Source organism: Siphateles boraxobius, unplaced genomic scaffold, assembly GCF_051911475.1.
Source record: "Siphateles boraxobius isolate OS27281-9 unplaced genomic scaffold, OSU_SipBor_1 65, whole genome shotgun sequence".
Taxonomy (NCBI): Eukaryota; Metazoa; Chordata; class Actinopteri; order Cypriniformes; family Leuciscidae; genus Siphateles; species Siphateles boraxobius.
Genome location: NW_027509192.1, coordinates 9,025,214 through 9,052,715, shown reverse-complemented (window position 1 = coordinate 9,052,715; position 27,502 = coordinate 9,025,214). Strand labels below are relative to the sequence as shown.

Below are 27,502 nucleotides of genomic sequence, written 5' to 3'. Positions count from 1 at the left end.
TTATTAATTGTATTTAACATTTTTATGGGAGAATGAGAAAACATAGTAAAAGCTTGTTAATTGGTTAACTGTTTCTTTTCCATATATGGTCAAACATTACATATATAAAACAAACATTAAATGTAATTTTACTCTCTATTTTGATGAACTTTAATTCATCCTGTGTTCTATTTTACTACAAAACAGATTAAAAGAAATTCAAGTGACCTTAACATCAGTTAAAGGATTAGTTCACTTTTTAAAAAACTTTTTCTGATAATTTACTCACCCCCATGTCATCCAAGATGTCCATGTCTTTCTTTCTTCAGTCGAAAAGAAATTAAGGTTTTTGATGAAAACATTCTAGCATTTTTCTCCATATAATGGACTTAATTGGGTACCAAACGGTCCAAGGTCAAATGACAGTTTCAGTGCAGCTTCAAATGGCTTTAAACGACACCAGACGATGCATAAGGGTCTTCTCGTTCATCAAAATGAACAAATCTTTTTTCGAGTCATTTCGTTCGTTGAATGAACTAAATGACTCGAAAAAAGATTCGTTCATTTTGATGAACGAGTTCGAACAGGAGAGTCACGAACGTGCATCACAGAACAACGCAAGGCGAGGATTTGTGCTTATAAAACGTAAACTTTATTATTTATTTTTGAAATGACCGATCGTTTCGCAAGATAAGACCCTTATGCATCATCTGGTGTCGTTTAAAGCCATTTGAAGCTGCACTGAAACTGTCATTTGGACCTTGGACCGTTTGGTACCCCATGAAGTCCATTATATGGAGAAAAATCCTAGAATGTTTTCATCAAAAAACTTAATTTCTTTTCGAATGAAGAAAGAAAGACATGGACATCTTGGATGACATGGGGCTGAGTAAATTATCAGCAAAAGTTTTTTAAAAAGTGAACTAATCCTTTAATGAGATATCTGTTCGGTTCTTGATATACACTGGGTTGATTCCTTCTGTTTCTGCTTTAAAAAGTGTCTTTCCCAGACTGGAGAATAGATTTTGATTTGCATCGCTCTAGTCAGCGTGTCTCCTGTTCCACTCGACGTAAAAGAACACCCCCTGGTCCTCTTCATGTTCAGTCAGGGTTGGTTTGATCTGCTTAAAATCAACACAAACACTGGGAGCACTCGTGTGGTCTTGGGCCCTATCAGTGGCCGTATAGCGGTCCTCAGGCAGGCACATGACTCCAAAACCCTCAGTCAAGCTGCCGATTACATAAATGCTTCAAGAGTTCAAAGCGCATGTAAAAAACAGCTGTGGTTTCCTTGACGACCAGCAGACTGCAAAGGCCAGTATCTCTCTCTCTCTCTCTCTGAACTTATCAGAAGTGTGGCCGGTGTCTCTCTCCAAAACCTACAGGTCAGCTATGCATCTCACTCAACAGGACCAAAAGCTTGACATCGTGTTAAGAAACCAGGGAGCCACAGACTCAACTTTTGAAGTAAGTGCCAAAAAATGCTCTAAATAAAAACAGCTCAATTCTGAGGAAAACAAGTTTTATCAATTGCTGCTTGTTTCTCTTCATCACATGTGATTTTATAGAAGGCCTTGTTTTGTTCGTTTTAGTTACGAGCAAGTCAATACATGGGTATCACTTAACAGTTAGTTTTCATTTGTTAACATTAGTTAACTAACGTAACAAACTATTTACTCATTAACTATGAGCAATTCATTTGTTACATTATTTATTAATCTATGATGACTCTAGTTAATACATATACAGCTGTGCATTGTTTGTTCATGTTAGTTCAAAGTGCATTAACTAATGTTAAAAAATATAAATTTTGATTATAATAATGTATTAGTAAACGTTGAAATTAACAAAGATTAATAAATGCAGTGGAAGTGCAGTTCATTATTAGTTAATGTTAACGAATGTGAAACAATATAGTGTATATTGTTTTCTGGAGCCATGTGGTGGATTATGTATTAACATTGGTTTATATATATTTGTGATTTAGCTTTTTGAATAATGAGGTCAAAATGTTACGTGACAGAATGGAACTGTTCAAACTGGATTCCAAATTTCTTAGTATCATTTTCAAATCATCATAACCATCTTGTCTGAGTGGAATTCTGCAACACTATCATGAGTAATCTGAGAAGGTAATAAGACATAATTTGTGGTCTTGAAAGACCATATGAATGCTTGGCTTGTTGAGGTAATATTTAGCCAATGGTTTAGTGAAATTCTTGTTGCCACCACATTATGTATTATTAATATGCTTTACAAGGCCAGTAACACACATAACCACAAAATCAGAAAAATGTCATATGCAATGAAACTGCATATGAAGTTTAGTTTTAAATAATTAAGTCTGATTCCAATATGATGTAAGAAAAATATTTCCAAGTATAATTAATGAACACACTGGAAAAATTATTAATTTCGACACATTTAGAGTATATATTGCAGAATATCCTACAGTTATTGAAATAAAATAACATTGTAAAGCATAAACATATATAATTTATTTATTCATTCTCTGATAATGTGTCTTTAATAGTTTATTATTCATTAATTACAGATATATAGGCTATGGGTTAATAATTTGATGTAATAGCCTACTATTTTGGGGGCTTCATCCATAAAAGAAAGCATTATTATAAAATGCATATCAGATATTAATAAGTTTAGCTCTTGTAAATTTGTTTCATATGTTTTGGAGGGAAAGGCTGATAAAGACCAGAGTAATTTAATTACAGACTGAAAACAGATTTAGAAAGGTCAAATGGCTTTGGGGGAAAACAGTGGGACACCATCTTGTTGTTTTAGATAAACACACTACTTCCTTGAGTGCAAAAAATAGACACCATAGTCCAACAATAACCAACACTCTACCCTCAACCTGCTTTTAATGTTTTGCAGATATAGGCCAACTGGGTTTTATGAAGGATCAGTCACTATGTGGAATTTCATGTCATGAGCAACTACATCATTGATTAAACATTTACATAAGGTGAATTAGGGTGATTGGGACAGTTTTTGCACGGAAGCCTTGTGCAAGGTTTCTTGCCATAAATTAAAAACATCAGCCCAACACATGATACATTTATGTAAAACTGAAGATGTTACCTATCCATTTGAACAGGAAAAAAGTTTATATTTTAATGAAAGGATTTGTTACATACACTTATGTAAACTGAGCCAAAACCCTTTTTTGGGGGGGTAATTGTCACGGATGGAACAGGAGTCAGATTGGTGGTAAGTGAAGTGGATTTATTTCACAGGTTTTGCAGAAGCAGACAGAGATATGGTGAGTATGAAGACAGATGATACTTTGAAATGGTAACTTAGCTGAGAAATTAACTTGAGTCTCTTTTGCAGATGCAGGCGAAGGATCCCAGGAACGGATGCAGACGGAAGACAGAAGACTGATGATGAAGGCTGAAGGCAAGGCTTGTATAATGTCCAACGGAAGGCAGGTAAGTAGCGAATAAGTATTGCGGGAGAGTCTGTGGCTCATGTATAGACGAGACCAGACAATGAGTGTGTGAAAGGGAGCTGAATATAAAGGGAGGTTTAATGATGATGTGCAGGTGATGGTGATCAGTATTCCGGGGATAGTGAACGAGAGGGAGGAGTGAGTGAATGAGTGGGAGGAGTGAGTGAAGCTGGTGGAATCCTGACAGCACCCCCCTCCTCCGAGGCGGCTCTTGACGACTGAGAAGAGGGATGAGGGCGGCGACGAGGTCTACCCCGGGGCCTGGGAGCTGGACGGTCAGGACAATCGGAATGTAACTGGGTGAGTAAGGCTGGATCCAGGATGTCCTCACGGGGAACCCACGACCGTTCCTCCGGGCCATAGTCCACCCAGTCAACCAGGTACTCCAGCCTGGGATCTCGACGCCACGAGTCCAAGATGGTATGGACCTGGTAGATGGGCTCTTCTACGATGGGAACCGGAGGAGGAGGTACGTCCGCTGGAACGGCTTCTGTGAAGGGAGGAGTGACAGGATCAGTGAAAGGGTTTAACAGGGAAACATGAAAAGAAGGTGATATCCGGTACTGTGGAGGAAGGTTGAGTCTGTATGTGACGTCGTACAGCTGCCTCTGTATTGTGAATGGACCGATGTATCGAGGACTCAGCTTATGGCAAGGCAGGCGGAGGCGAATGTCCCGAGTCGATAACCACACCTTCTGTCCTGGCTGATACTGAGAAGATTCCAAGCGCCGACTATCAGCTTGGTCCTTATGCCTCCGCACTGCCTGCTGGAGATGCACGTGAGCCGAGTCCCATACCCTCTCGCTCTGATGGAACCAGTAATCGACAGCTGGAACCTGGGAGGGCTCACCCGACGAAGGGAAGAGAGGAGGTTGATAGCCCAGGACACACTGAAAGGGGGTGAGCCCAGTGTTTGACTGCCGAAGGTAGTTCTGGGCATATTCCGCCCAGGGAAGGAACTGGCTCCAGCTGTCCTGGTACTGATGACAGTAGGTCCTCAGGTAACGTCCGATCTCCTGGATCTTCCGCTCAGTCTGGCCGTTAGTCTGAGGGTGGTATCCAGAAGTCAAGCTGACCGTAACCCTGAATGCTTTCCACACTCTAGAAATGAACTGCGGACCTCTGTCCGAGACAATGTCTTCGGGAATTCCGAAGTTCCGAAATACATGATTGAAGACGGCCTCAGCGGCCTCGAATGCAGTAGGAAGTCCAGGTAGGGGAATCAGCTTGCAGGCTTTAGAAAAGCGATCCACAACTACGAATACACGTGTGGTTGTCGGATCGGGGCAGGTCAGTCATGAAGTCCACTCCAATATGAGACCATGGACACAGGGGAATAGGCAGTGCCACGAGCTTGCCCTCCGGGAGTTTTCTGGGGGTGTTGGTAACGGCGCAGACTAAGCAACCCTTGACGTACCTGGACACACCCTGGGCGATGGATGGCCACCAGTACCGGTTACTGAGAAGCGAAAAGGTACGCCTGCTACCTGGATGTCCAGAGCCCGGAGTGGTGTGAGCGGAGTCCAGAAGAGGTGTGAGCGGAGTCCAGAAGAGCGGTACGAAGGTGGCGAGGAATGAAGACGCGCCCTTCTGGACCTCCCGGCGGAGCGGGATGGAGACGGTTCTCATCGGCTAACTGCTCGTCGATATCACAGATAATTGGGTTGACAAATACGGCTGGAGGGGTAATGGGTTCCGGTGAGGTATCTTCACAGGGAGGACTATGGATTCGGGAAAGAGCATCAGCTCTGGAATTCTTGTTGCCAGGACGGTAAGATACGAGGAAATCAAAGCGAGTGAAGAAGAGGGCCCATCGAGCTTGGCGCGGATTCAGTCTCTTTGCTTCTCTGAGGTATTCCAAGTTGCGATGATCTGTGATGACTTGAAACTGATATCTTGCTCCCTCCAGCCAGTGCCTCCACTCCTCCAAAGCCAACTTGATGGTGAGCAGCTCACGATTGCCGATATCGTAATTCCGCTCCGCCGGGGACAGCTTCTTTGAGAAGAAGGCACATGGATGGAGTTTGGGAGGATCACCCTGCCGCTGTGAGAGTACAGCTCCAACCCCGGTTGAGGATGCGTCCACCTCGACGACAAAGGGAATCTCGGGATCCAGATGAACCAGAATTGGAGCGGTTTGAAAGGGTTCTTTGAGGTGCTGAAAGGCGAGTGTGGCTTCTGGGGACAAGGACAGAGACTTGGGCCGGCCCTGGAGTGAAGAAGTGAGGGGAGCACTGAAGTGACTGTAATTCTTGATGAATCTCCGATAGAAGTTAGCGAATCCCAGAAACCGCTGCAGATCCTTCACTGTCAAAGGAAGGGGCCAGTTCTGGATAGTTTCCACCTTCCTCTGGTCCATCCGCACTCCGAACTGATCGATGTCATAGCCCAGGAACTGGACTGAGGCGGTGTGAAACTCGCACTTCTCTAGCTTGAGGTACAGTTGGTGGGCTCTTAGTTTCTCCAGGACCAGAGAGACGTGACGTTGATGTTCAGACAGAGAAGATGAGTAGATGAGAATATCGTCTATGTAGACGACCACGAACCTGTTGAGATACTCTCTGAAGACCTCGTTCATGTACCCCTGGAAGACGGCTGGAGCGTTAGACAGTCCGAAGGGCATAACCCGGTATTCATAATGACAGGAGGGCGTGATGAAAGCTGTCTTCCACTCATCGCCTCGACGAATTCGGATCAGGTTGTATGCACTGCGTAAATCGAGTTTAGAGAAGATGCGGGCTCCACGCAGCTGCTCCAGAGCTGCTGGGACCAGAGGAAGGGGATAGCTGAACTTGACAGTTTGAGAGTTGAGGTGACGGTAATCTATGCACGGCCTCAAGCCTCCGTCCTTCTTGACCACGAAGAAGAAGCTGGAAGCGGCAGGGGACGTGGATGGTCGAATGTATTCTTGCTTGAGGGCTTCCTCCACATACTCCTCCATGGCCTTCTGCTCCGGGATGGACAGAGGGTAGACACGACCTTTAGACAGAGTGGCTCCTGGTATCAGGTCGATAGCGCAGTCCCGTGGCCGATGAGGTGGTAGTTTGGTTGCCAGTTGTTTGCTGAACACATCCTGGAACGCCCTGTACTCTGCGGGGATCTCCACCTGGTGTTGGATCTCTGGACTCTCGATAGACGTGGAACAAACGGGAAACTCGGGGCTTCCCTCTGAAGATGAAAAACTCTGATGAAATCTTTTTACTGTCGATATGCAGGAAGGGAAGTAGTTCTCACCCCAACGAAGGACCTCCCCGGACGTCCAGTTGATGGTGGGTTGGTGTTGGACCATCCAAGGGCGTCCCAGGATGAGCTCAGCAGTGGACTCCTAAACGCAGAGCTTCAGTGTGGGGGTGACATAGCGAATTCGACCTCAACCCAGCGGGTTTACCTTGAATGGTTTGCACTCGAAGATCTTGGGAGATTTTGTTGTTTACGGATGTTCAGTTTCTGGAGGAGTTGCGTGGATATGAATTTCCCTGCGGAACCAGAGTTGAGGAGGGCTTGTGCTGAGACACATACATGAGAGGTTAATAGGTGGACAGTAGTACGATTCAGAGGTGCTATTTTGGGAGGAATCTGAATAGTGCTTACCGCTGGGCGTTGAGGTCGAACAGGGCAGGTGCTGATGAGATGTTTATCACCCCCACAGTACAAGCAGAGGGGACGTTGAATGCGACACTGCCGCTCAGAAGATGAAAGATGAGTGGAGTCTACTTGAATAGGCTCGGGTGCTGGAAGAGCGCATGATGGAGCCGGTGGCGGAGGACATACAGCGGAAGCAGGGTTATAACAGGCAGACAAATGTTGGGACACCTGAATGGTTCTCTGAATGAGACTTTCTATTCCAATGGAATTTTCAAATACCACGATCAGTTGGCGGATGTCGGGGTTGAGACCATGACGGAAAGCTGTTATCAGAGCGGTTTCATTCCAGCCGCTCGATGCCGCCAATGTACGAAACTGGAGTGCATAACTGGTTACTGAGGACGCTCCTTGACGGAGATTGAACAGCTGATCGTGCACGGAGAGATCGGATGCTGTCTGACCAAACACTTCCTTGAAATGCTGCACAAAGTTCGATAGAGATTTCACTACAGGAGAGTTAGAATTCCACAAAGACTGTGCCCATTGGAGCGCTCGACCGGATAACAGGGAGATAATAAAGGCCACACGGGCTGAATCTTTCGAAAACTGGTGAGCTTGCATCTGGAAGTAAAGGGAGGTTTGAAGGAGGAAACCGCTGCAGTCCTCCGCCTCTCCGGTGAATGTCGCTGGTCGGGCCATGGGACTCGGGGAGGCGGCTGACGAAGCAGCAGATGTTTGCGGAAGTAAGTGCTGGCATGCCGAGTGGATGATATCTTCGGAGACGGCGGGTGGATCGGTAGGTGGTGAAGAAAGTAGCGTTTGGCGAACTGCCTGGACAAGTTCATCAAACGGATCGCGGGATGGATTCTCCACGGGCTCCGCTGAATTCTGCATGCTTGGTCTGGTCTTCTGTCACGGATAGAACAGGAGTCAGACTGGTGGTAAGTGAAGTGGTTTTATTTCACAGGTTTTGCAGAAGCAGACAGAGATATGGTGAGTATGAAGGCAGATGATACTTTGAAATGGTAACTTAGCTGTGGAATTAACTAGAGTCTCTTTTGCAGATGCAGGCGAAGGATCCCAGGAACAGATGCAGATGGAAGACTGATGATGAAGGCTGAAGGCAATGCTTGTATAAGGTCCAAAAGAAGGCAGGTAAGTAGCGGGTAAGTATTGCGGGAGAGTCTGTGGGTCATGTATAGACGAGACCAGACAATGAGTGTGTGAAAGGGAGCTGAATATAAAGGGAGGTGTAATGATGATGTGCAGGTGATGGTGATCAGTATTCAGGGGATAGTGAACGAGAGGGAAGAGTGAGTGAAGCTGGTGGAATCCTGACAGTAATATTTGGGTGATTGGGACACAACGTTTGGGTGAGATGTTGGGTGCCTCCATGAATTAACTTGACAAAAGCATTTAACCTGCACAAACCTTTAATGGAAACATGCATATGGCTTATTATTGCAACACAATCAGTAAAAAATTGTTAACTATAATGTTTCTATTTTCAGAATTAGGTCATTTTATTTTTAGCAAAATCTAGCTAGTTCATGAATATTTTGTGGTTGATTAGGACTTACTCAAATAAAGAGGTTGGGAACCACTGATTTAGAGCATACACAGCATAAACAATGGTTGTCTATTGCAAGGTTTATCATTTTCTTAAAGGGGTCATATAATGCCATTTTTGTACAAGTTAATATGAATCTTTAGGGTCTAAATGAAAACTTTGTAATATACTTTTATTAAAAATTCTCATTAGTATTGTAAGAAAACACTCATTTTACCTGGTCAAAAACAGCTCTGTTTTCAGCACGCCGTTTCAATGCATATGCCTTTAAATGATAATGAGCTTTGCTCACTCCGCACCTCTGTTCTGTGGGGTTTTGACAATGCACGTGGAGTGTTGCCTTGACAACAGTTGAGGGTATATTTTGGAGAAAGAATGGCAGCGGGAGTCTCTGAGGACACATCTGTGCAACCATACCAATTTGAACCGGAGTCGGACCCGGAACAAGGTGACGGCCCCAAAGAAGTTCGACAATTAAGGCTCGAACAGGACGTTTCTGAATGGTTGGTTAACATAATGTCACTTTGATCTATTTTTGTATGTACTGGCAGGGTTTTTATTAACACATTAACCATAACCCGTTGTTCGTTATAAACATGGGATTAAGAATTATATTGAGAACGTCGTAAACATGCCGTAATATACCTTGAGTGAAAACATTAGCCGCATTCATCGTGAAGCGTGCAAGCGATTTGCAAAGATTAATATTTTAAAGGTTAATAAAACGTTACACTCACTTCTTCTGGAGAAGCAGCAGGAACACGAATAGTTGGTACCGATTCTGTTTTCAGGACCAGCTTCTTAGCAAAACCAGATTTACACTGACCCTCGTTTAGAAAGCAGTCTGGTGAGAAATGATTAGCGCAAACATAAAAGCATTGACGTTGATCGTGGGGAATATTCCCTTCAAAAATAAAACTCAGCCACTGCGTCTTTAGCGGTTCGAATTTAGGAACAACAAAATGACTGCCGTGTTCCTTATTACAGCCAAGAACAGAACACCACAATCGCTTAGACGCCATTCTGCTCCAGTGTATCAACCATAGGTATCAACCAACCTATGGTATCAACAATGGCGGACTACGGTGACAGCTCGCTCAGGGCGCGTCTGTGTTGAAACACTGCTGTCAATTATCAATCGTGGGAGGGGCTTCCGATTTAGTGACGTCACAAATTCGAACGGCTCAATCTGAGGCAGGGGAAAACATATAAGGAGATTAAAACACTGGATGGATTTTTATCATTATATGGTTGTACACAGGCACTGCCAACACACATTTCAGTACAATTAACTTGTAAAAGTGCATGTACCATTATTTGACCCCTTTAATTAGCAAAGCCTTTAAGCACTGTCCTACGGTTGCCCACCGTTCCGTATAATACGGAATCGTCCTGTATTTGACACATAAAAGTCTTGTTCCGTATTGAACTGATACGGAATGCACTTCGTTCCGTATTTTTGAGAATCAATATAGTGCAAATCCGACAGACACATAGCTTCTAATATATGTCAGACAGACTATGAACGAAGAAATTTGTAGGCAATGACAAAAAAAAAACGACGGTGCGGTAGATACTAATTTCTCCCCCTGTTTGTCTATGATCAGCCGCGTAGCGTTTTTAACATCTTGGAACATCAGAGAATGCCCTTTTAATTGGTCGTTAGTCCTTGGGAGTCACCTATCGTAGCAACGATGACGACAAGTGACAACAGCGGGAAATGCCTGCCCCGCCCACCTACAGGATGTCACACAGTTAGGACAAGTATCTCTCGTGAAACCCCTGTAAACACACACAGGTATCTGATGCACATGTAATACAGTTAGGACAGGTATCTCGTGTGAATCCCCTGTAAACACACACAGGTATCTGATGTACATGTAATACAGTTAGGACAGGTATCTTGTGTGAAACCCCTGTAAACACACATAGGTATCTGATGCACATGTAATAAAGTTAGGACAGGTATTTCGTGTGAAACCCCTGTAAACACACACAGGTATATGATGCACATGTAATACAGTTAGGACAGGTATCTCGTGTGAAACCCCTGTAAACACACACAGGTATCTGATGTACGTGTAATACAGTTAGGACAGGTATCTCATGTGAATCCCCTGTAAACACACACAGGTATCTGATGTACATGTAATACAGTTAGGACAGGTATCTCGTGTGAAACCCCTGTAAACACACACAGGTATCTGATGCACATGTAATACAGTTAGGACAAGTATCTCTCGTGAAACCCCTGTAAACACACACAGGTATCTGATGCACATGTAATACAGTTAGGACAGGTATCTCTCGTGAAACCCCTGTAAACACACAGGTATCTGAGGCACATGTAATACAGTTAGGACAGGTATCTCTCGTGAAACCCCTGTAAACACACAGGTATCTGATGCACATGTAATACAGTTAGGACAAGTATCTCTCGTGAAACCCCTGTAAACACACACAGGTATCTGATGCACATGTAATACAGTTAGGACAAGTATCTCTCGTGAAACCCCTGTAAACACACACAGGTATCTGATGCACATGTAATACAGTTAGGACAGGTATCTCGTGTGAAACCCCTGTAAACACACACAGGTATCTGATGCACATGTAATACAGTTAGGACAGGTATCTCGTGTGAAACCCCTGTAAACACACACAGGTATCTGATGCACATGTAATACAGTTAGGACAAGTATCTCTCGTGAAACCCCTGTAAACACACACAGGTATCTGATGCACATGTAATACAGTTAGGACAGGTATCTCGTGTGAAACCCCTGTAAACACACACAGGTATCTGATGCACATGTAATACAGTTAGGACAGGTATCTCGTGTGAAACCCCTGTAAACACACACAGGTATCTGATGCACATGTAATACAGTTAGGACAGGACAGGTATCTATGAAGGTAAATTGGTAGCAAAACTCGAGAACACGTAGATGTGAATTTGAGAACTTGTACAATAAATATTCGTAATTGTACGCTAAAATGTACACTCACAGCTTCAATGTGAAAACTTGTCAAATAAAAATCTGAACTTGAACACTGAGATTTGCACTCGCAGACAATAGTCACAAACCTGTATTCTGAATTTGAAGCTGCAGACAAGCAGTCAAAAATGTGTAAAATGCCATTCACAAAGATACAATGACAGACATAAACTTGTAACATAATTGCACGTCTTCTTACATTCACACTTGCAGTACCACCTCAAGTAGGCACTTGCAACTTCTCAAATCTGTTACTGCAATTTCAAATTTCGCGCCTTGACTTTTGCTACTCTTTTCGCGATATATTAGCAGGGCTCTCAAGTTTTATCAAAAGTTTAGAGTGAGATTTAGGGGAGGCGCCACCCAAATATTTGCAGCAGCGGTCCCTCGACCCAACCAAATTTGCTTCAATTTTTGCTAGCAGTTCAATTTTGCCTATTGTTCATAATTGACCAGCACAAATGGAAATTATAACAATTTTTAAATCTGATAAAAAGACAAATTCATCCAAATAAAATAAATAGTTATATTTAAAAATACAAATTTATTGAAAAATAAAAATAAATTTGACCCCAAACAAGCCAACTGAACATCAGTGCTCAATGTACATAACATTGTGTCATAACAACTTGCCCTGAGCATGTATGTCAAGACCCAAACCGGGCACCTTTACAGGGGTCATCGGATGCCCATTTTCCACAAGTTGGTATGATTCTTTTGGGTCTTCATGTAAAGTTTGTAACATACTTTGGTTAAAATTTCTCAATGGTTGTGTAAAACAACACCCTTTTTACCTCTTCAAAAACAGCTCTGTTCACAGTGACCCGTTTCGGTGCATGTCTCTTTAAATGATAATGAGCAACAACTTTTTGGCTTTTTGAGGATTAAAAAAAAGTGAATGGATTTTTTTCATTGCATGGTGATTGTGTCCACACACTGCAAAGACACATATATTTGCAAATACCATATAAAAGTGTATTTTGCATCCGATGACCCCTTTAAAAGCAGTTGGAGAGTTTTTGAATGCATCAAAAATAATTTAGCACGAATTTGGCTATACTCCTCAACATCAGCTCTCACTGTCTTTGATCACAGGCAAGAGATATCGTCCAGGAATCGTAAAATCAAAATGCTAAAAAAAATAAATGAAGATGTCCGCAAACCGCATTCATCAGATCGTGCTCTTTCAACTTCCACTCCGTGTGTGCGCGTGTTGTCTAGTAACGAACGAGCTTGCAGCGGGAACACATAATTTACCCGGAAACAACTAATTCTAATTTCTGATTGGCTGGTAGCTAGCATTTAACTCTGTATAACTCGAGACAGATGCTATGAACTCGGCAGAGAACTTCCCTCCGTTTGCCTGCGCCTCGTCCATTAATTGTATAGCGGGACAAGTTCCCTTACTCCTCAGCGTGAGAAATACAAGGTGTGGCGTGTGAGCGTGTGAACGGGTTGAAATGCGTGACTTGCCCTGTATTAGGTGCAAAACTGACTTGTGCACTTGCAACTCAGTGGTGGCGAGAGAGGAAGGGGGGCGGGATTGGGGGTGTTCAAAGGAGCCGTTTTATTGGTTGGCGCCTAGCCAATGAAATGGGACTTCTGTTATATGTGATGATGTCACGAAACCCGCTTCTCGGGGACGATCTGAATATGATCTGAAACGCTAAAGGTGTTGTTGTGAGGTGCATGTACAAATCTTTGTATATTTAGGCCTATTGTTGCATTAAAAAAAATAAAGATCTGAAATGCTAGCATGGCTTAATGCATTAGACTGATATTAAAAGAAATAAATGATATTATCAAACTCAGTAAACAACACCATACTAATAATGCATAGGCTACTATGTACAGAAAAGCAGATCAACACAGAATATGAACACAACGCATTTAAGACAGTGGTATGAAAAGGCCAAACTCAGGAAACACCATGCCTACTAATAAAGCATAGAAAAGTAATTTACACATAATATGAACGCAACGCACTCATTCCCTCCCATAGAAAACCAAGAAAACACTTCATGAGGCTTAATGGACCAAACTAAAAAAAAAAAAAAACACAATTTGTTATTATTAATAAAACTGCAGGCAGCAGGTTTATTTGCACTAAACACATATTTCCTTTCTTCCGTCATATTCTGGGCTCAATGGCTTTTCTGTAGCCTACAAGGCTATGCTTAATTAGTATGGTGTTGTTAACTGAGTTTGATCATCTCATTTATTACTTTTAATATCAGTCCATCAAAAACGGGTTTCGTGACATCTTCACGAATAACAGAAGTCCTATTTCATTGGCTAGGCGCCAACCAATAAAACGGCTCCTTTGAACACCCCCGCTCCCGCCCCCTTCATCCTCTCTCGCCGCCACTGAGTTGCAAGTGCACAACTACACAAGTCAGTTTTGCACCTAATATATCGCGAAAAGAGTAGCAAAAGTCAAGGCGCAAAATTTGAATTTGCAGTGTCAGATTTGAGAAGTTGCAAGTGCCAATTTGAGGCTGTACTGCGAATTTGAATGTTAGAAGAAGTGCACATTTGTATTACAAGTTTGTGTCTGTCATTGTATCTTTGTGAATGGCATTTTACACATTTGTGACTACTTGTCTACAGCTTCAAATTCCGAATACAGGTTTGTGACTATTGTCTGCAAGTGCAAATCTCAGCGTTCAAGTTCAGATTTTTATTTTACAGGTTTTCACATCGGAGCTGTGAGTGTAAATGTTCGCGTACAAGTACGAATATTTATTGTACAAGTTCTCAAATTCACATCTACGTGCTCTCGAGTTTTGCTACTAATTTACCTTCATAGGTAACTCGTGTGAAACCCCTGTAAACACACACAGGTATCTGATGTACATGTATAGTTAGGACAGGTAACGTTAGCCTATCTCACATGAAAACACTCCTTACATTAAAATCCTACCGCATCTTTTACGAAAGCGCCTGCCGCTTGATCATAATAAAATGTAAAAAAAAAAAAAAAAAGTTACCGATTTCGCTGGTTTGTCTTTGATGATTGACCCTTGCTGTTTATTGTTTGGCAGATTCCTCTTGATCGTCCACTAATTCTGTCTCTGATTTGAAAAGAGCGCGGGAAGAATGCATTATACTCTGCCCATGTGCGCTGACCTGCAAATTATTATATTTTTTTTGGAAAGGGGAAAGATGGCCACACCCTCGGATACGCCCCGTGTGCCTCGCGGTACTGAAACCCCTGTACTTTAGTGAATGCCCCAGTGGCGCATCCAATTTGGATTAGCCTATGCCAATGTGGTCTTACAGCTAGGGCTCAGCAAAAAAAGTTTTATTTTCACCCATTAGTTGAAAAAATTAACTCTGTATAGTTATACTGTCCCATTCGACCTTATGTCCCAATCACCCTTAATTCACCTTATATACAACAATCCAGGGCATATCATTTAGTACGGACGCTAGGGACGTGTCCCTCCCTACCAATATCCAGTGACACTGATTTGTCCATAGCAATAATTTCGATCAAAAATTAAAATATTTTTATATATAGCCATTGTTGCCTGGTTGGGTCTTGTGGGTTTTACGTAGGCTATATTCTTATTTTATTTAACCAGGAAACATCTAATTTAGATTAAAATCACTTACAAGAGCGTTCTGAGAAAAATGCGCAAATCCTGGAACACAAACGGTTAATAGATCTAGGTCCCGCCTGCTTAACACACATCGCTAAACTTTGTGTTTTCTATCTAGTTTGTGAGAGGCTGTAGCTACATTTGATTGTGCGAAGCTCCTCCGAAGGAAACCTCCTAGATGCTGTAAACTAGGGAGTAATCTACAGTTCTGTGCACAAACATACGGGGCAAATCGCGTCAAATGATTCGGGGATAGCTCAGTTTTTACAATATAATGTATGACATCGCGGGATAAATGGCAAACATAATCGTTAGTGTGTGTGTGTGTGTGCGCGCGCAAAGAGCACTGAAACTTAGTAAAAACATCACTTAGTATTTATAGCTAATAAGCCGTTTTCCGAAAAAGAAAAGAAAGAAAATACCCACAAGGACAAGATTTTCGTATATTGCCATTTTTGTAGGGACTAAGACAAAATGTCCCTACAAAGATGGCAATTTCCGAAATTGTGGGGATTTTTTTTTTGAAAACGGCTTATAAATCATACTAAGTGACGTTTTTTGAAAATGCAGAAAGTTATGTGATAGGGTTGGTGTATGGGGGGATATAATACACATTTGTACAGTATAAAATCATTACGACTATGTAAAGTCCACATGAAAACACAAAATTGCTTGGTCTCTTGAAATGAGAGGTCTGTTTGATCAAGTTGAAACCCTTGTCATCCCAGTCTCATCAGCTGAGGCTGAAATAAGTGTCATTGCTCTTAAGACACTGAAAACATGGCTCAGAACAATGGCACAAGTTGCTGTGTGTCATGTCCAACAGGACAAACTGTACAGTAGGCCTAATGATGTGAAACAAATATGCCAAAAGTTAATTTCTGTTAACGGGTTAAAAAATGAAAATTCTGTCGCCATTATGTTGTTTCAAACCAGTTTCTTATGCTGACCACAAAATAAGTTATTTTGAAGAATGTTGGTTACTAGACAGTTGATGGGCCCCATTGACTTCCATAGTATTTTTATTTTTTTTTACCATGGAAGTCAAGGGGTCCATCAACTGTCTGGTTACCAACATTCTTCAAAATTGCTTCCTCTGTGTTCAGTAGAGGAAGGAAATTCATAAGGGTTTAAAACAACTTGTGGGAGAGACAGAATTTTCATTTTTGGGTGAACTATTCCCTAACAATCCCTTTATGACAGATGCAGATATGTGTTTGGCTTCTTCAAAAAGCAAGGAACAAGACCGTAAGGCGCTGTTGCATTGCACGAACGGAGTAAAGTTAAGTCTCTGTTAAACTCCCTTCTTGTCTTTAATAGTTAACCTAACATTACAGAATTCATTAACGTACGGTCAATATAGGCTAAAAATCTTAATATTATCCTATTAATTTCCTGATTCCTCAGCTTCTGTGAATGTCCCCATTAATCTCAAAACCAAACCTACGCCCTTGTGAACAATCATATTTGCAAACCTAAAAAGCATTAGTCAAAAATAGTGCATAACAACACGGCCTGGTTGGGAGGCTCTGTGAATTCTGTTACTTATACGCCAAATTATAGCATATTATAGGCCTATTGAATAAAAAATATAACTTACAATTTGTCCAGACTAATTCTGCCTTCACGTGATGTTGGAATTATCGTAAAAACGCCTATGTTTTCTAGTTAAAAAATTGGACATGAACGCCCTCGCAAGTCAAAATTGAATGCAATGAACTCATAATCACGACTTCAGAAGTGGGAATAGGAAGTCTCCGATAGCACGTGAAGGCAGAATTTGTGTAGCCTACTTGACAGTAAGCGGTGCTAGAGGCCTTATAATGGGAATGAAATACCCACCAATACCACTACGAGGCGGCAGCGATGCGTGAATGGAATGCAGAGGTTAGATAAACCTCAGATAAAATGTGTTTACTGTATGCAAATTCTTGAACAACATTAACACATATGTATCCATATCCGTAATGGCGGATTTTATGTGTTATTAGACGTGATAAACTACAACAGAGCTTGAAACAGAAGCATATTGCGTAACTATACGAAACGAAGAGATGAGTGGATTTAAATGCCACATACAGTAAGTCACATTACGCAAAAATGGTAATATTCTTAGCAGACTGGAGAGTTTTGTGATTGCTTTCAACACCCACGGTGTCGATATGAACCAAAAGGTATATACCATTGAGAAAAGCCTTGTCAGTCGAGTGCCTTCAGGCGGCGTTGCTCAGGTAAAAATGTGTAACGTTAATTCGTTTAATAGCGTTCATGCCAAATTCAACCCCTGGGCCTCAACCAAAAGGGAAGTGGTAACTTATGTATTTTCACCAGATGGGATTGAGTATAGTCGTAAATTCGTAAACCATGAAGTCATATATCCCAGTTTATCTTCACATTAAAACAACTGTCAACACAAAGTTTATGTAGCACACATTTCCTTATCAGAGTTAGGTGCTTTCAAAGAACTTTCATCACATGTATGGTCTGCAGAAATGACATGCTGATACATTCCTGTAAAATTATTCTGACATGCGTATGAGATGAATGTAGCTATTAAAAAATATATTAAAAAAGTAACTATCAATCTGTCTGAATGGCTGGTTAGCTAGCTAGCTATCTTATTCATTTTTATTTATTGTTCAGACATTCTGTCTGGTTACCTAGCTTGCCTAGTCTGTGTATTTGTTAATCTGTCTGTTTGACTGGCTAACTAACTGGCTAGCTACAGTTTCAATGACTGCCAGTACATCTGTTTGTCTGTCTATCTACCTGTTAGTCTGTCAGTCTATCTATGTCTGTCTGTCAGTCTATCTATCTGTCTGTCTGTCAGTCTATCTATCTATCTATCTGTCTGTCATCTGTATGTCTGTTAGTTCACTCAAAGCTGAAAATTAATCTGTCATCTTTTGTTGTTTTAAATCCATATGTCTTCCATGGAAAACACAAAAAGATTGTTATTTAGACATCATCAGTCACCATTTACTGTTGTTGCATCTTTTCTCCCCCATTCAGTTACAGAGAATGGTGACTGACACTGTCATTTTGCCATACATGTTCTTTTGTGTACCACAGAACAAAGAAAGTCAGACAGGTTTGGAACGACATGAGCTGAGTAAATGATGACAGAAGTTTCTTTTTTTTAAGATATCATCAATCTCACTACTACACTCTCATAATGACTTTTTCGTTCACGCACGGATGAATCATTATTCCTTCATTTAAAAGAAATGCTATGTATTGAAATTGACCTGAGGATATGTAGCTTATGAAAAGAAAAGAGCAAACTCCTTAAAATCATTCATACATGTATGCGCTGGACCGAATCGTGTTAAATCAAGTCACTTGCTTGCTGTATCGTGTATCCCCCTTGAGGTCCTCTGGCCTGGTTTTTCTTAACTGCAGATCAACCACAGAACAAACACTGTTTAAAAGGCCCATTATTTGGCTGCATGCATGCTCATCTGAATGAACTTTTCAATGAGCATGAGGCAAAAGGAAAAGGGGTGATTGGGAAACTCATTGACTTGAATGAGTCACACGAGAAAGTAAGTATTTGGAAGGAGAATTATGAAGATAACATAGATGATGAGACAGGAATACATTAATGTCTGGTAGTCTATCTGGTAATGTCTGATAATGCCTCTGAAAATGAACCAGTGGTGTTTTCTTCTAGGAGGCACAGAAGACAGAGCCTCCTCAAAAGAATTAGCATGACATAATTTAAGAAGAAGAAGAATTTTGTAAAATAAAACTAGTGGATAAAGATTCAGAGGGATGTAGTATCTCTTTTGCCTCAGTTGAGGGGGTTATTGCAAAAAACTAGTGAAAAGTCACATGAGAGGAGGCAGTGCCTCCTCGTCACTGTCTTAGGCTGATTACAATGTCAGCAGGATAATGTTGACCTATCATATTCACATCCACTTGTCAAATCAGCCTGTGGACTAAAAAAACAGCCTGCTGCAACATTGTGAAAGTTGCCCAATTCCGCAGGAAAACCGCAGACTTGGCAACACTGTAATGCTGGGCAAGATATTTTTTCTTTCAATACTGAAAATATTTTTGGAATTTAATTTGATTCAATTATATAAATTAGAATTAAATAAGAAAATAAAGATGGCCAGTCTTATCCATAATTTACAAAACTGTAAGCCCCTAAAGGGACCTTTGCAAAAATACAAAATATAGACTTTCGAGATCGCACAAGAAACTATTCTCATGAATTAAAATTTCCAGTTTATGTATACTATAACCTATTTCCTTTGTGCGTCTCTGCCATCTTCTATGAAGAAAACGAGAACATTGATGCACATGAATTATTAGACATAATATTTGCTAAAAATGTGGCTTTTGTTAGGGCAGTACCTATAATATCAAGGCCTTTTGTCAGATTTTACATATCCTCCGTGTCACGAAATGGGCTGATGGCGCAATACGGCTGCCATCCCATTATCCGGCGTGGTTTCTCTTGAGAAATATATATGTACTTGGCTATATCCATGTATATATCCAAATTAATGAATACTGAATCGAGATTCAAATGTAATCGCTTATGAAGCTTATGAGTTAAATCTATGTCAATACCACCCCATGCGAAGTCTCACTTGCTAATTAACCTCAATGCTGAGTCTCCTTGAATGTGCTGGAATAATCCCCACTACCTTCAGATTTCAGATGGCAGCAATGACCCTGAGAAGAACGTTATCACTGAACCCCGTGCTGACAGTTTGGAAGAGGGCCTGGACCCCAGGCCCGATGGCAACCTTATCTACTCCATCAATGATCGCCCGCCCTGGTACCTCTGCATTCTTCTGGGTTTCCAGGTGAGACACAACATGCAACAGATCTCTAGTTAGCCTTTCGAGAAAGGCGGCTTAACCCCCACCACACGTAAAGACATCTCTGAACACATCACTTCTCAAGCGAACAGGTCTCTCCTGATTTAAACAACTGACCTTTAATGGCCTTTTTAGGGTTAAACTGAGCTTTAGGGTAGAGTTCTATGCATTGCATGCCAAGAAAAAGGTGTGTAAACATCTGGATGGTGGAGTTGCCTTGAAGGGCATGAGCAGAGTGACTAAAGATAAGGGTAACTCCTTAATACCTAGGAATGTTGCACTGAAGGTCGCATCTCATATTTCACAGATCTGCTTATTTTACGTATCATGTTGTTGCAGATTAAATATAATGTGGATAACATTGAATAAACTTTTTTATGTCAGGTTAGATACAGATTTTTAATCATTCAAACCCCTTTATCTTAACCTCTCTACTTAATCGTCGTTTGCGCATATCTTGCATATCTGGTCTGTTTGTAGTTTTAATTTTTTAATTGTGTGTTTGTAGTTCTAATCGAATCCTCGTCTAACGCCCAATAGGTTGTGGGCTATATTAGCTATTGAGTGCGCATGGATCTTCACTAACCGGTATTCTAACCGAAAATAGTAGACCATCCGGGTAACTTTGAAATACTCACTGCAACATGCTATGATTTGGGACATACTAATTTTAATTTTGAGTACTATTTATGACGGATAGTATGCGAATGGTACCAGTCTGCACTGCAAGTCCGCTAGTCACCTAGCTAGTTTGCAGTGCTTAGGTACTTAAAATAGGAATGTTCAATTTCTCAATTTATTTTTTTGTTGCATCACACATCACACAGTTTAGACGCGGTGTAAAGTCTTGTTGACTCTAAAATTATTTGTTGTACTGTTACTTTCTAGTTGCTTGCTAGGGCTGGGAACATATATATATATATATATATATATATATATATATTTGATTTGATTTTAGTATGAATCTTTTGGGGTATTTCAGTTACCCTTTGCATTTTGCTTACATAGCTTAAATGGATAGTTCATGAAAATATTTTACAAGATGTTAATGGTATTCTAAACTGTTTGTTTACCAATATTCTTCAAAATATCTTCTTTTGTGTTCTGCAGAAGAAAGTCATACAGGTTTGGAATGACACGAGATGAGAAAATTATGACAGATGATGAATTAAAATTTTTGTGTGACTATCGCTTTAAGGTTCATTCCAGCCAAGAACAAAAGCTATTACAACAACTATAATGCTAATTATAATAATGGATTTTTTATTTTTATTTATTTTTTATTTGAGCGTCAAATTATATCTTTCCTCTGTGCTGCTATACATATTGTTGGCATTTGTTTGGCAGTTGGTAAATTTCTTAAGGTACGGTCACATTAGCAAAACATTTATCAATTATCTATTGTCAATAGTCTGGGTCACACAGAAATTAGTTTAACACCAAGCAGCTTTTGTTGATCAAAGCAGCGAATTTGTGCAACCAACTTGACAACAAGCAAAATCTGCGTATTGAACTTTTTCACCGCCACACAAAACTCCAGATTGTGCCGATTCCTAATGAAATGCCTGGATTTTGCCAGCGAAATTTTGCCGAACAGCAGCAGTTAAAAAAAATGTGTGGTTATCATTCTTGGTGTGAACAGGAGTTCAGAGTTTACATTTTGTAAATAGTCTTTTTAATTTCAAATCGGCAATTCTCATTAAAAACGAATTACTTTCGGTTGCTTTAACGGCGCTTATCATCATCGTCAGCCTAAGCGCCTTAAGGCTTCACTGTCACTCTTGACTGTGTTATTCCTTTTTATATGCATCTGATGTTTAAGGTGAGGGGAATATGAGCCAAAGCATTCCACTTACTCGTCCTGATGACACATGGAGATCAAAGGCAACTGGGTGGGGGGAGATAAAGGGCAGCAAGGTACACAAGGGACTTACATTGACATGTGAGGTAAGATGATGTGCTGAGCGTAAAGATGAGTACAAAGAAGAAGTCTCACTCATCCAGCATGCTCACTTTCATCTCTCCGGTGTCATGGAGGGGAGGAAAAGGCAGGGAGAGACCTGGTATTTCATGTCAGCGCTGACACCCTTGGAGCCCCCAGCCGTTTCTGCTTTCATTACCGGTGTTTTTACGCTAATGCACATCCCTCTAGGGTTATGAAATTTTGTGATAAGCATAGACTAGAACAGCCGAAAAACAATAAAACAACAGGAATTTAAGTGTGTATAACATAAAGTATCAAAACTTCAAAACTTCTAATTTCCATACCTCTCCTGCTGTGTAAATAGTCTCCCGTGCACCATCTCCGTACCCGCACCGTAATCTCCTGTCAAAGCTGCTGAGCATAGTGGCAAGTTTAACTTTTTTGTGAGCCTGACAAATTTATGAAGCTTACTGGTGAGAGTAAAGAGGTGCTATCAATTCACAACAGATAGGCCAACATCTGTCTTCCATTATTCGCACGTCTCTCTTGCTTAGTCAGGCCGGATTTAAGATTTGCTACATTTTTTGTGATCATCTGTCTTCGATTGTGTCTCTTCCCGCATAACAAGTTGTTTGCAATGAACCTAAGCCCGGTGTCATCCATGGTAGCTTTTCATACCCATTTCTTGCGTCACACAGCATTACATACTGGCATTTGGTGGCATCCTGGCAATTCCTCTTATCCTGGCTGAGCCGTTGTGCATCAAAGAGAACAACTCTGCCAAAAGTCAACTCATCTCTACCATCTTTTTCGTCTCGGGTCTGTGCACCTTGCTACAGACCACCTTCGGGACCAGGTATGGGGATTAACATTCCTAAATATCTGAAGTTATATACACTGCCTTAAAAAATGCCTTCACTCTTAAAAATTTCATGGATATTAAAGGTTCCATAAAGATTTAAAGTTCTGTCATCATTTACTCACCCTTATGCCGCGCCAAACCCATAAAAAGATCGTAAAACGTATCCATATGAATCAAGCGGTTTACTCCAGTGTCTGTAGTGTCTTTATATGATGAACAGGTTTTTTCACAAATAAACATTCATTCATCTGTTAGGCTGGAAGCTTACGCTGCTATTTTTAAGCAATAATCGGAACAAAAGGCAGTTGAAGGATGACTTGTATAATTCAAGTATTTATATAATTAATCTGACTCTATTAAGGTTGTTATTATTCTTTTACCTCTTATTCTTTAAAGGTAAAGGTTTTTCTTAGAACTGATAGGAAAACGTAGGATTTAACCTGAACGTTTAGATAACAAAAGTTATAATCACTTTAGCTTTCAACATAATCATAATCAAAGCCTTTAAATCAGGCAAAGTTATTCATTAAGTTACATGTTTAAACATACAGACAGTAGAATGGAACAACATACTGTATAGAAAACTTAGTTGTAACAAATAATGCACTGATGAGGCCGTAAAAGCCTTTCTTGTAGTATGAGGTTATGCACAGGTGTGCGGGAGTGACGGGTCAACAACCTTTCATTCTTATACCCTGAGCAAAGCATTGTTAAACATGAGTGGAATACCAACACCGAAACCGACCAACAGGAAACCAAAAGATGAGGCAAATTGGTGGTGATCAATTGGGGGAGAAGAACATTAATATATTCTCCTCAATGCATGTTTAACCGATAATTTCAGTTTATAAGCTGTCAGATGAGATCAAACATGACATAGTTACATATTAGAACACACTAGTAAATAAACAGTATGTAGTTGAAAGCATATGTCCTGTGAAGCAAATGGTACAGACGTGTCGTTAAGGTGCAAATGACTCCGTCTCCCCGACAGAACCATCCTGTGCCTGGAGTATCCCAACAGTCCTCAATCAGCATATTGATGAAATCCCTTGCACTTGATAGGCATTAGCATACACCTTTAATTCACATATACCGTATACGTTTAAAAGCCTTTTTTAAGTACTAGGGCAGTTAGGAGTTCTGCCCATATTTGCCCAGCCCTACATATCAACTCACACATCAGTTGTGGTAAATGGAAGCTCAAGCATGTTCACTTGACATGCAAGAACCAATTAGGTTTATTCTCGTGTCACGCATCACGTTTGAGCTTCCTCAAGAACCAGTAAGGTTCATTCTCGTGTCACGCATCACGTTTGAGCTTCCTCAAGAACCAATGAGGTTCGTTCTCATGTGTTATGCATCCCGTTTGAGGTCCACAAGAACCAATGAGGTTCATTCTCGTGTTACGCAGGATGTTTGAGCTTCCACAAGAGGTTTGTTCTCGCTCGTCAAGCAAGTTCGTTTGAACTTCTGTTTATGTTCGCTGATCAATGTTTATGTTTATATGTGAATAAAAGCCTAAATTCAATCTGTTCCACATATAAAGCGATCAAGTCTCTTCAGAAAATTTGGACAAAACTGCTGAATTTTTATGGATTAGTTTTACGATCTCTTTGTGAACTTTTTGAAGCATCAAAGTGGTAGCTGCCAATGGAGGGACAGAAAACTCTCAGATTTCATCAAAATTTGAATTTGTCGGTAAACAATCTCTTTAACATCCATGGAATCTTTGCAATACACAAAAAAGGTTATTTATATTTCAGTGAATAAAACATTTTATTCTAGCTTCATGCATTTTTTTTAATCAACAATTGAATGTGGGTAAATTTCATTTAAAAAAAGTGACATTTTGAACAAAAAGCTGAGAATATCGTGTTTTTGTCAGACTACATCCGAATTATATTCAGAACGATGATCAAAACATAATCCAGTAGATCTCATCCATCAACACCGCGTAATTTTACATGTGCATAAGCAATGCTTCGATCACTTGTTTCTGCTTCTCCTCCTGTGTTTTGATCCAGAAATACTATACTATATCAAAAGATGTGTAATAGTGCCCCCTAACGCATAACCGTGAAAACATGGATTGCCAGAAAATTCTGTCAATGGCGGGGAAAGAGTTAAGTCATATTAGTACAAAAAAAATATGAGTACTGATTTTGTCCATACAATGAAAATCAACAACATTGAACACTGACTGAAATAAATATCTGTAGTGATGTTCAACAGTAGAAAGAAGTTTGGAATGAAATGAGTGCAAATATATAATGACAGAAATTCAATATAAGTACATTCAAATCAGTCCGGCTCTCCTCTTTTCTGCCGGGACCTTTGCATTTAATGATTTTTATGTACTCCATAATTCAGTGAAAGGAATATCACTGTTTTGTATGACTCCTGACAATGTTTTTATGATGTAACTGACAAACTATAAGATAGCCTCAGAGCAAAATAAACATTCTTTGACTTCGCAGGTTGCCAATCCTCCAAGGGGGGACGTTCACCTTCATTACTCCGACCTTGGCTATCCTCGCCCTCCCCAAATGGAGATGCCCAGACATGAGTGCCACCGCTCAACCGAACACCACAGATTCTGCAGCCATCCTCGTGGATGGCGATGAGGTGTGGATGGTCCGCATCCGTGAGGTACTGTAGGAAATATTATTTCAAACCTGAACCTAATTGCATAATTTGAAACCAGCATGTCTGTTCTTAGCTTTGAGTCATGTGTCAAAAGGAAATGTGTGTCAAGAGCAAAATAAATAATGACAGATGAACTATGTGGAAAGTGAGCACATACATTTTAGTGAGTTTTGGAGACTCGCAAATCATTACGAAACCTCATCCAAACTGAAATCGTTGGAAGCTTTATGAGCGAATTCAATCCTCGAAGTGGTACTCTCATTGAACTTTTAAAGACATTTTGAATCGCAAAAGCTCCACAAGAAAGAAATATTGGAAAACATTGTTGATATGTATACGCAGTAGAGTAAAACCGTTGTGTATACGTTAAATTAAATATTATACCAGTTTGATTGCAATACAATTCATAAAAAGTATTGATAAAAATTTGCACGCCTCTAATGTCACGGTGTGGTGCAGAGGGAAAATAAGTTCCAATACAAACTTTTACTCACAATATATATCATAAAGGTACATCGAAGACAGGCAGAAGGTTCACACACTTACTACAATGGAGATCAGACAAAGACTGACTGAATAGAATGAAACTAGATACAAACACTGTTGAACACTGATTAACAGAACACAGGTGACATAGATGATGATGATGATAAACTAAACACAGGTGAGAAAAAGTAACGCAAAAGTAATGTAACGCATTACTTTCCATAAAAAGTAACTAAGTAACGTACTTAGTTACTTTTTGGGGGAGTAACGCAATATTGTAATGCATTACTTTTAAAAGGAACTTTCCCCAACACTGCTGACACGTGACATCTAAAGATTTTCAAATGTAAAAAGGTTTGATTTAAAAGCTGTCATGTAAATTGTAATTATCAGTAATGCACAAAAATGTAAGGATGTTCTTATACCTGACCTGTACTTATGAATACTAATGAGATCATGTTGAACTATTGTCTGCTCATTTAAAATAAGTGTTGATAATTTTACCTTGTAAAGTCTCAGATGTGAAGAGCAGTTTTTTTCTTAAGGAGGAACAAAAGGAAAAACTATAATATTTAATATCTGAATGACCAGATATTTTCAATCAAAGGCATTTTTAAGCTTTAAAGGTTAGTCTTAAGTATTGCAAAAATATATTGATGTTCTTTGTAAATTATTGGGAGGCTTTAAAGTTATTCAGTTGTATAGGGTAATTCAAATCTGTACATTTACATATAAATGGAGAATGGAATGGAATGAATGCATATAACAACCTATATGAGGTGAGCCCAGTACTAAATCAAGGATTTAATTATTTTTATTATTTTGAAAATAGAAATGACCTGGTCGTATATATAAGATGTCGTACTGGTCACCCAAGACACTCTCATTCATATTTATTGTGAGGTGAAGAACAACCAGTTGGTGATGCATGTAAGAATTTATTGAATGCAAAACATATTTTAATAGAATAAATTGAAAGTGCAGGAGATAACCAGGGTATAACTCACAACAAAACGTTAATGACGCGAAACACAGGCCACTAAGGAATTAAATACTTAAATTAAAGACAGAGAAATCAAGGTAAAAAAGTACATGTTCATAGCTAATTAACAACCAAAGAAACTAACTAGGGACACAGATAGGGAAAACCAAACCTCAATGAACGTACCTTGTTTCATGAATAAATATTTTAAATTTTCATATATTTTCTCAGAACATTCTGACCATTTTTTCACATTCCGTAGATCCAGGGTGCTATTCTAGTGGCCTCAATGCTTCAGCTTGTCCTGGGCCTGTCGGGTCTCGTGGGACTGGTGCTGAGGTTCATCGGGCCGCTGGCCATTGCTCCCACCATCAACCTCATCGGACTGTCGCTCTTCATCCAGGCTGGACAGAAGTCAGGGGCTCACTGGGGAATTGCTGCTCTGTGAGTTACCGCAGAACTATGTGTAACTTCGAGAGCCGAGTCACTCATCTGTATTTCTAATTGTGTATGGCTTTCGTGTGGCTCTCACAATGCAAGAATGCAAGGCCCCT

At 40.4% G+C, this 27,502-nt stretch overlaps 1 protein-coding gene across 5 annotated transcripts in view; it reads left to right on the top strand.

The window, feature by feature from the left end:
- Window positions 1-1,287: 1,287 nt before the first annotated feature.
- LOC143720835 (solute carrier family 23 member 2) overlaps window positions 1,288-27,502 on the top strand; it is a 51,929-nt gene continuing 25,714 nt past the window's right edge. The window contains exons 1-5 of one of the 5 annotated variants that reach the window (XM_077210705.1): window positions 1,288-1,446; window positions 19,875-20,030; window positions 22,668-22,825; window positions 25,312-25,483; window positions 27,211-27,392. In XM_077210705.1, the coding sequence (XP_077066820.1) occupies window positions 1,372-1,446; window positions 19,875-20,030; window positions 22,668-22,825; window positions 25,312-25,483; window positions 27,211-27,392 (743 nt within the window). In that variant the 5' untranslated portion in view covers window positions 1,288-1,371. Of the gene's footprint in view, window positions 1,447-8,946; window positions 9,110-17,090; window positions 17,442-19,874; window positions 20,031-22,667; window positions 22,826-25,311; window positions 25,484-27,210; window positions 27,393-27,502 lie in introns of those variants that run through there. The other 4 variants (XM_077210708.1, XM_077210706.1, XM_077210707.1 and 1 more) reach the window with 4 other exon arrangements.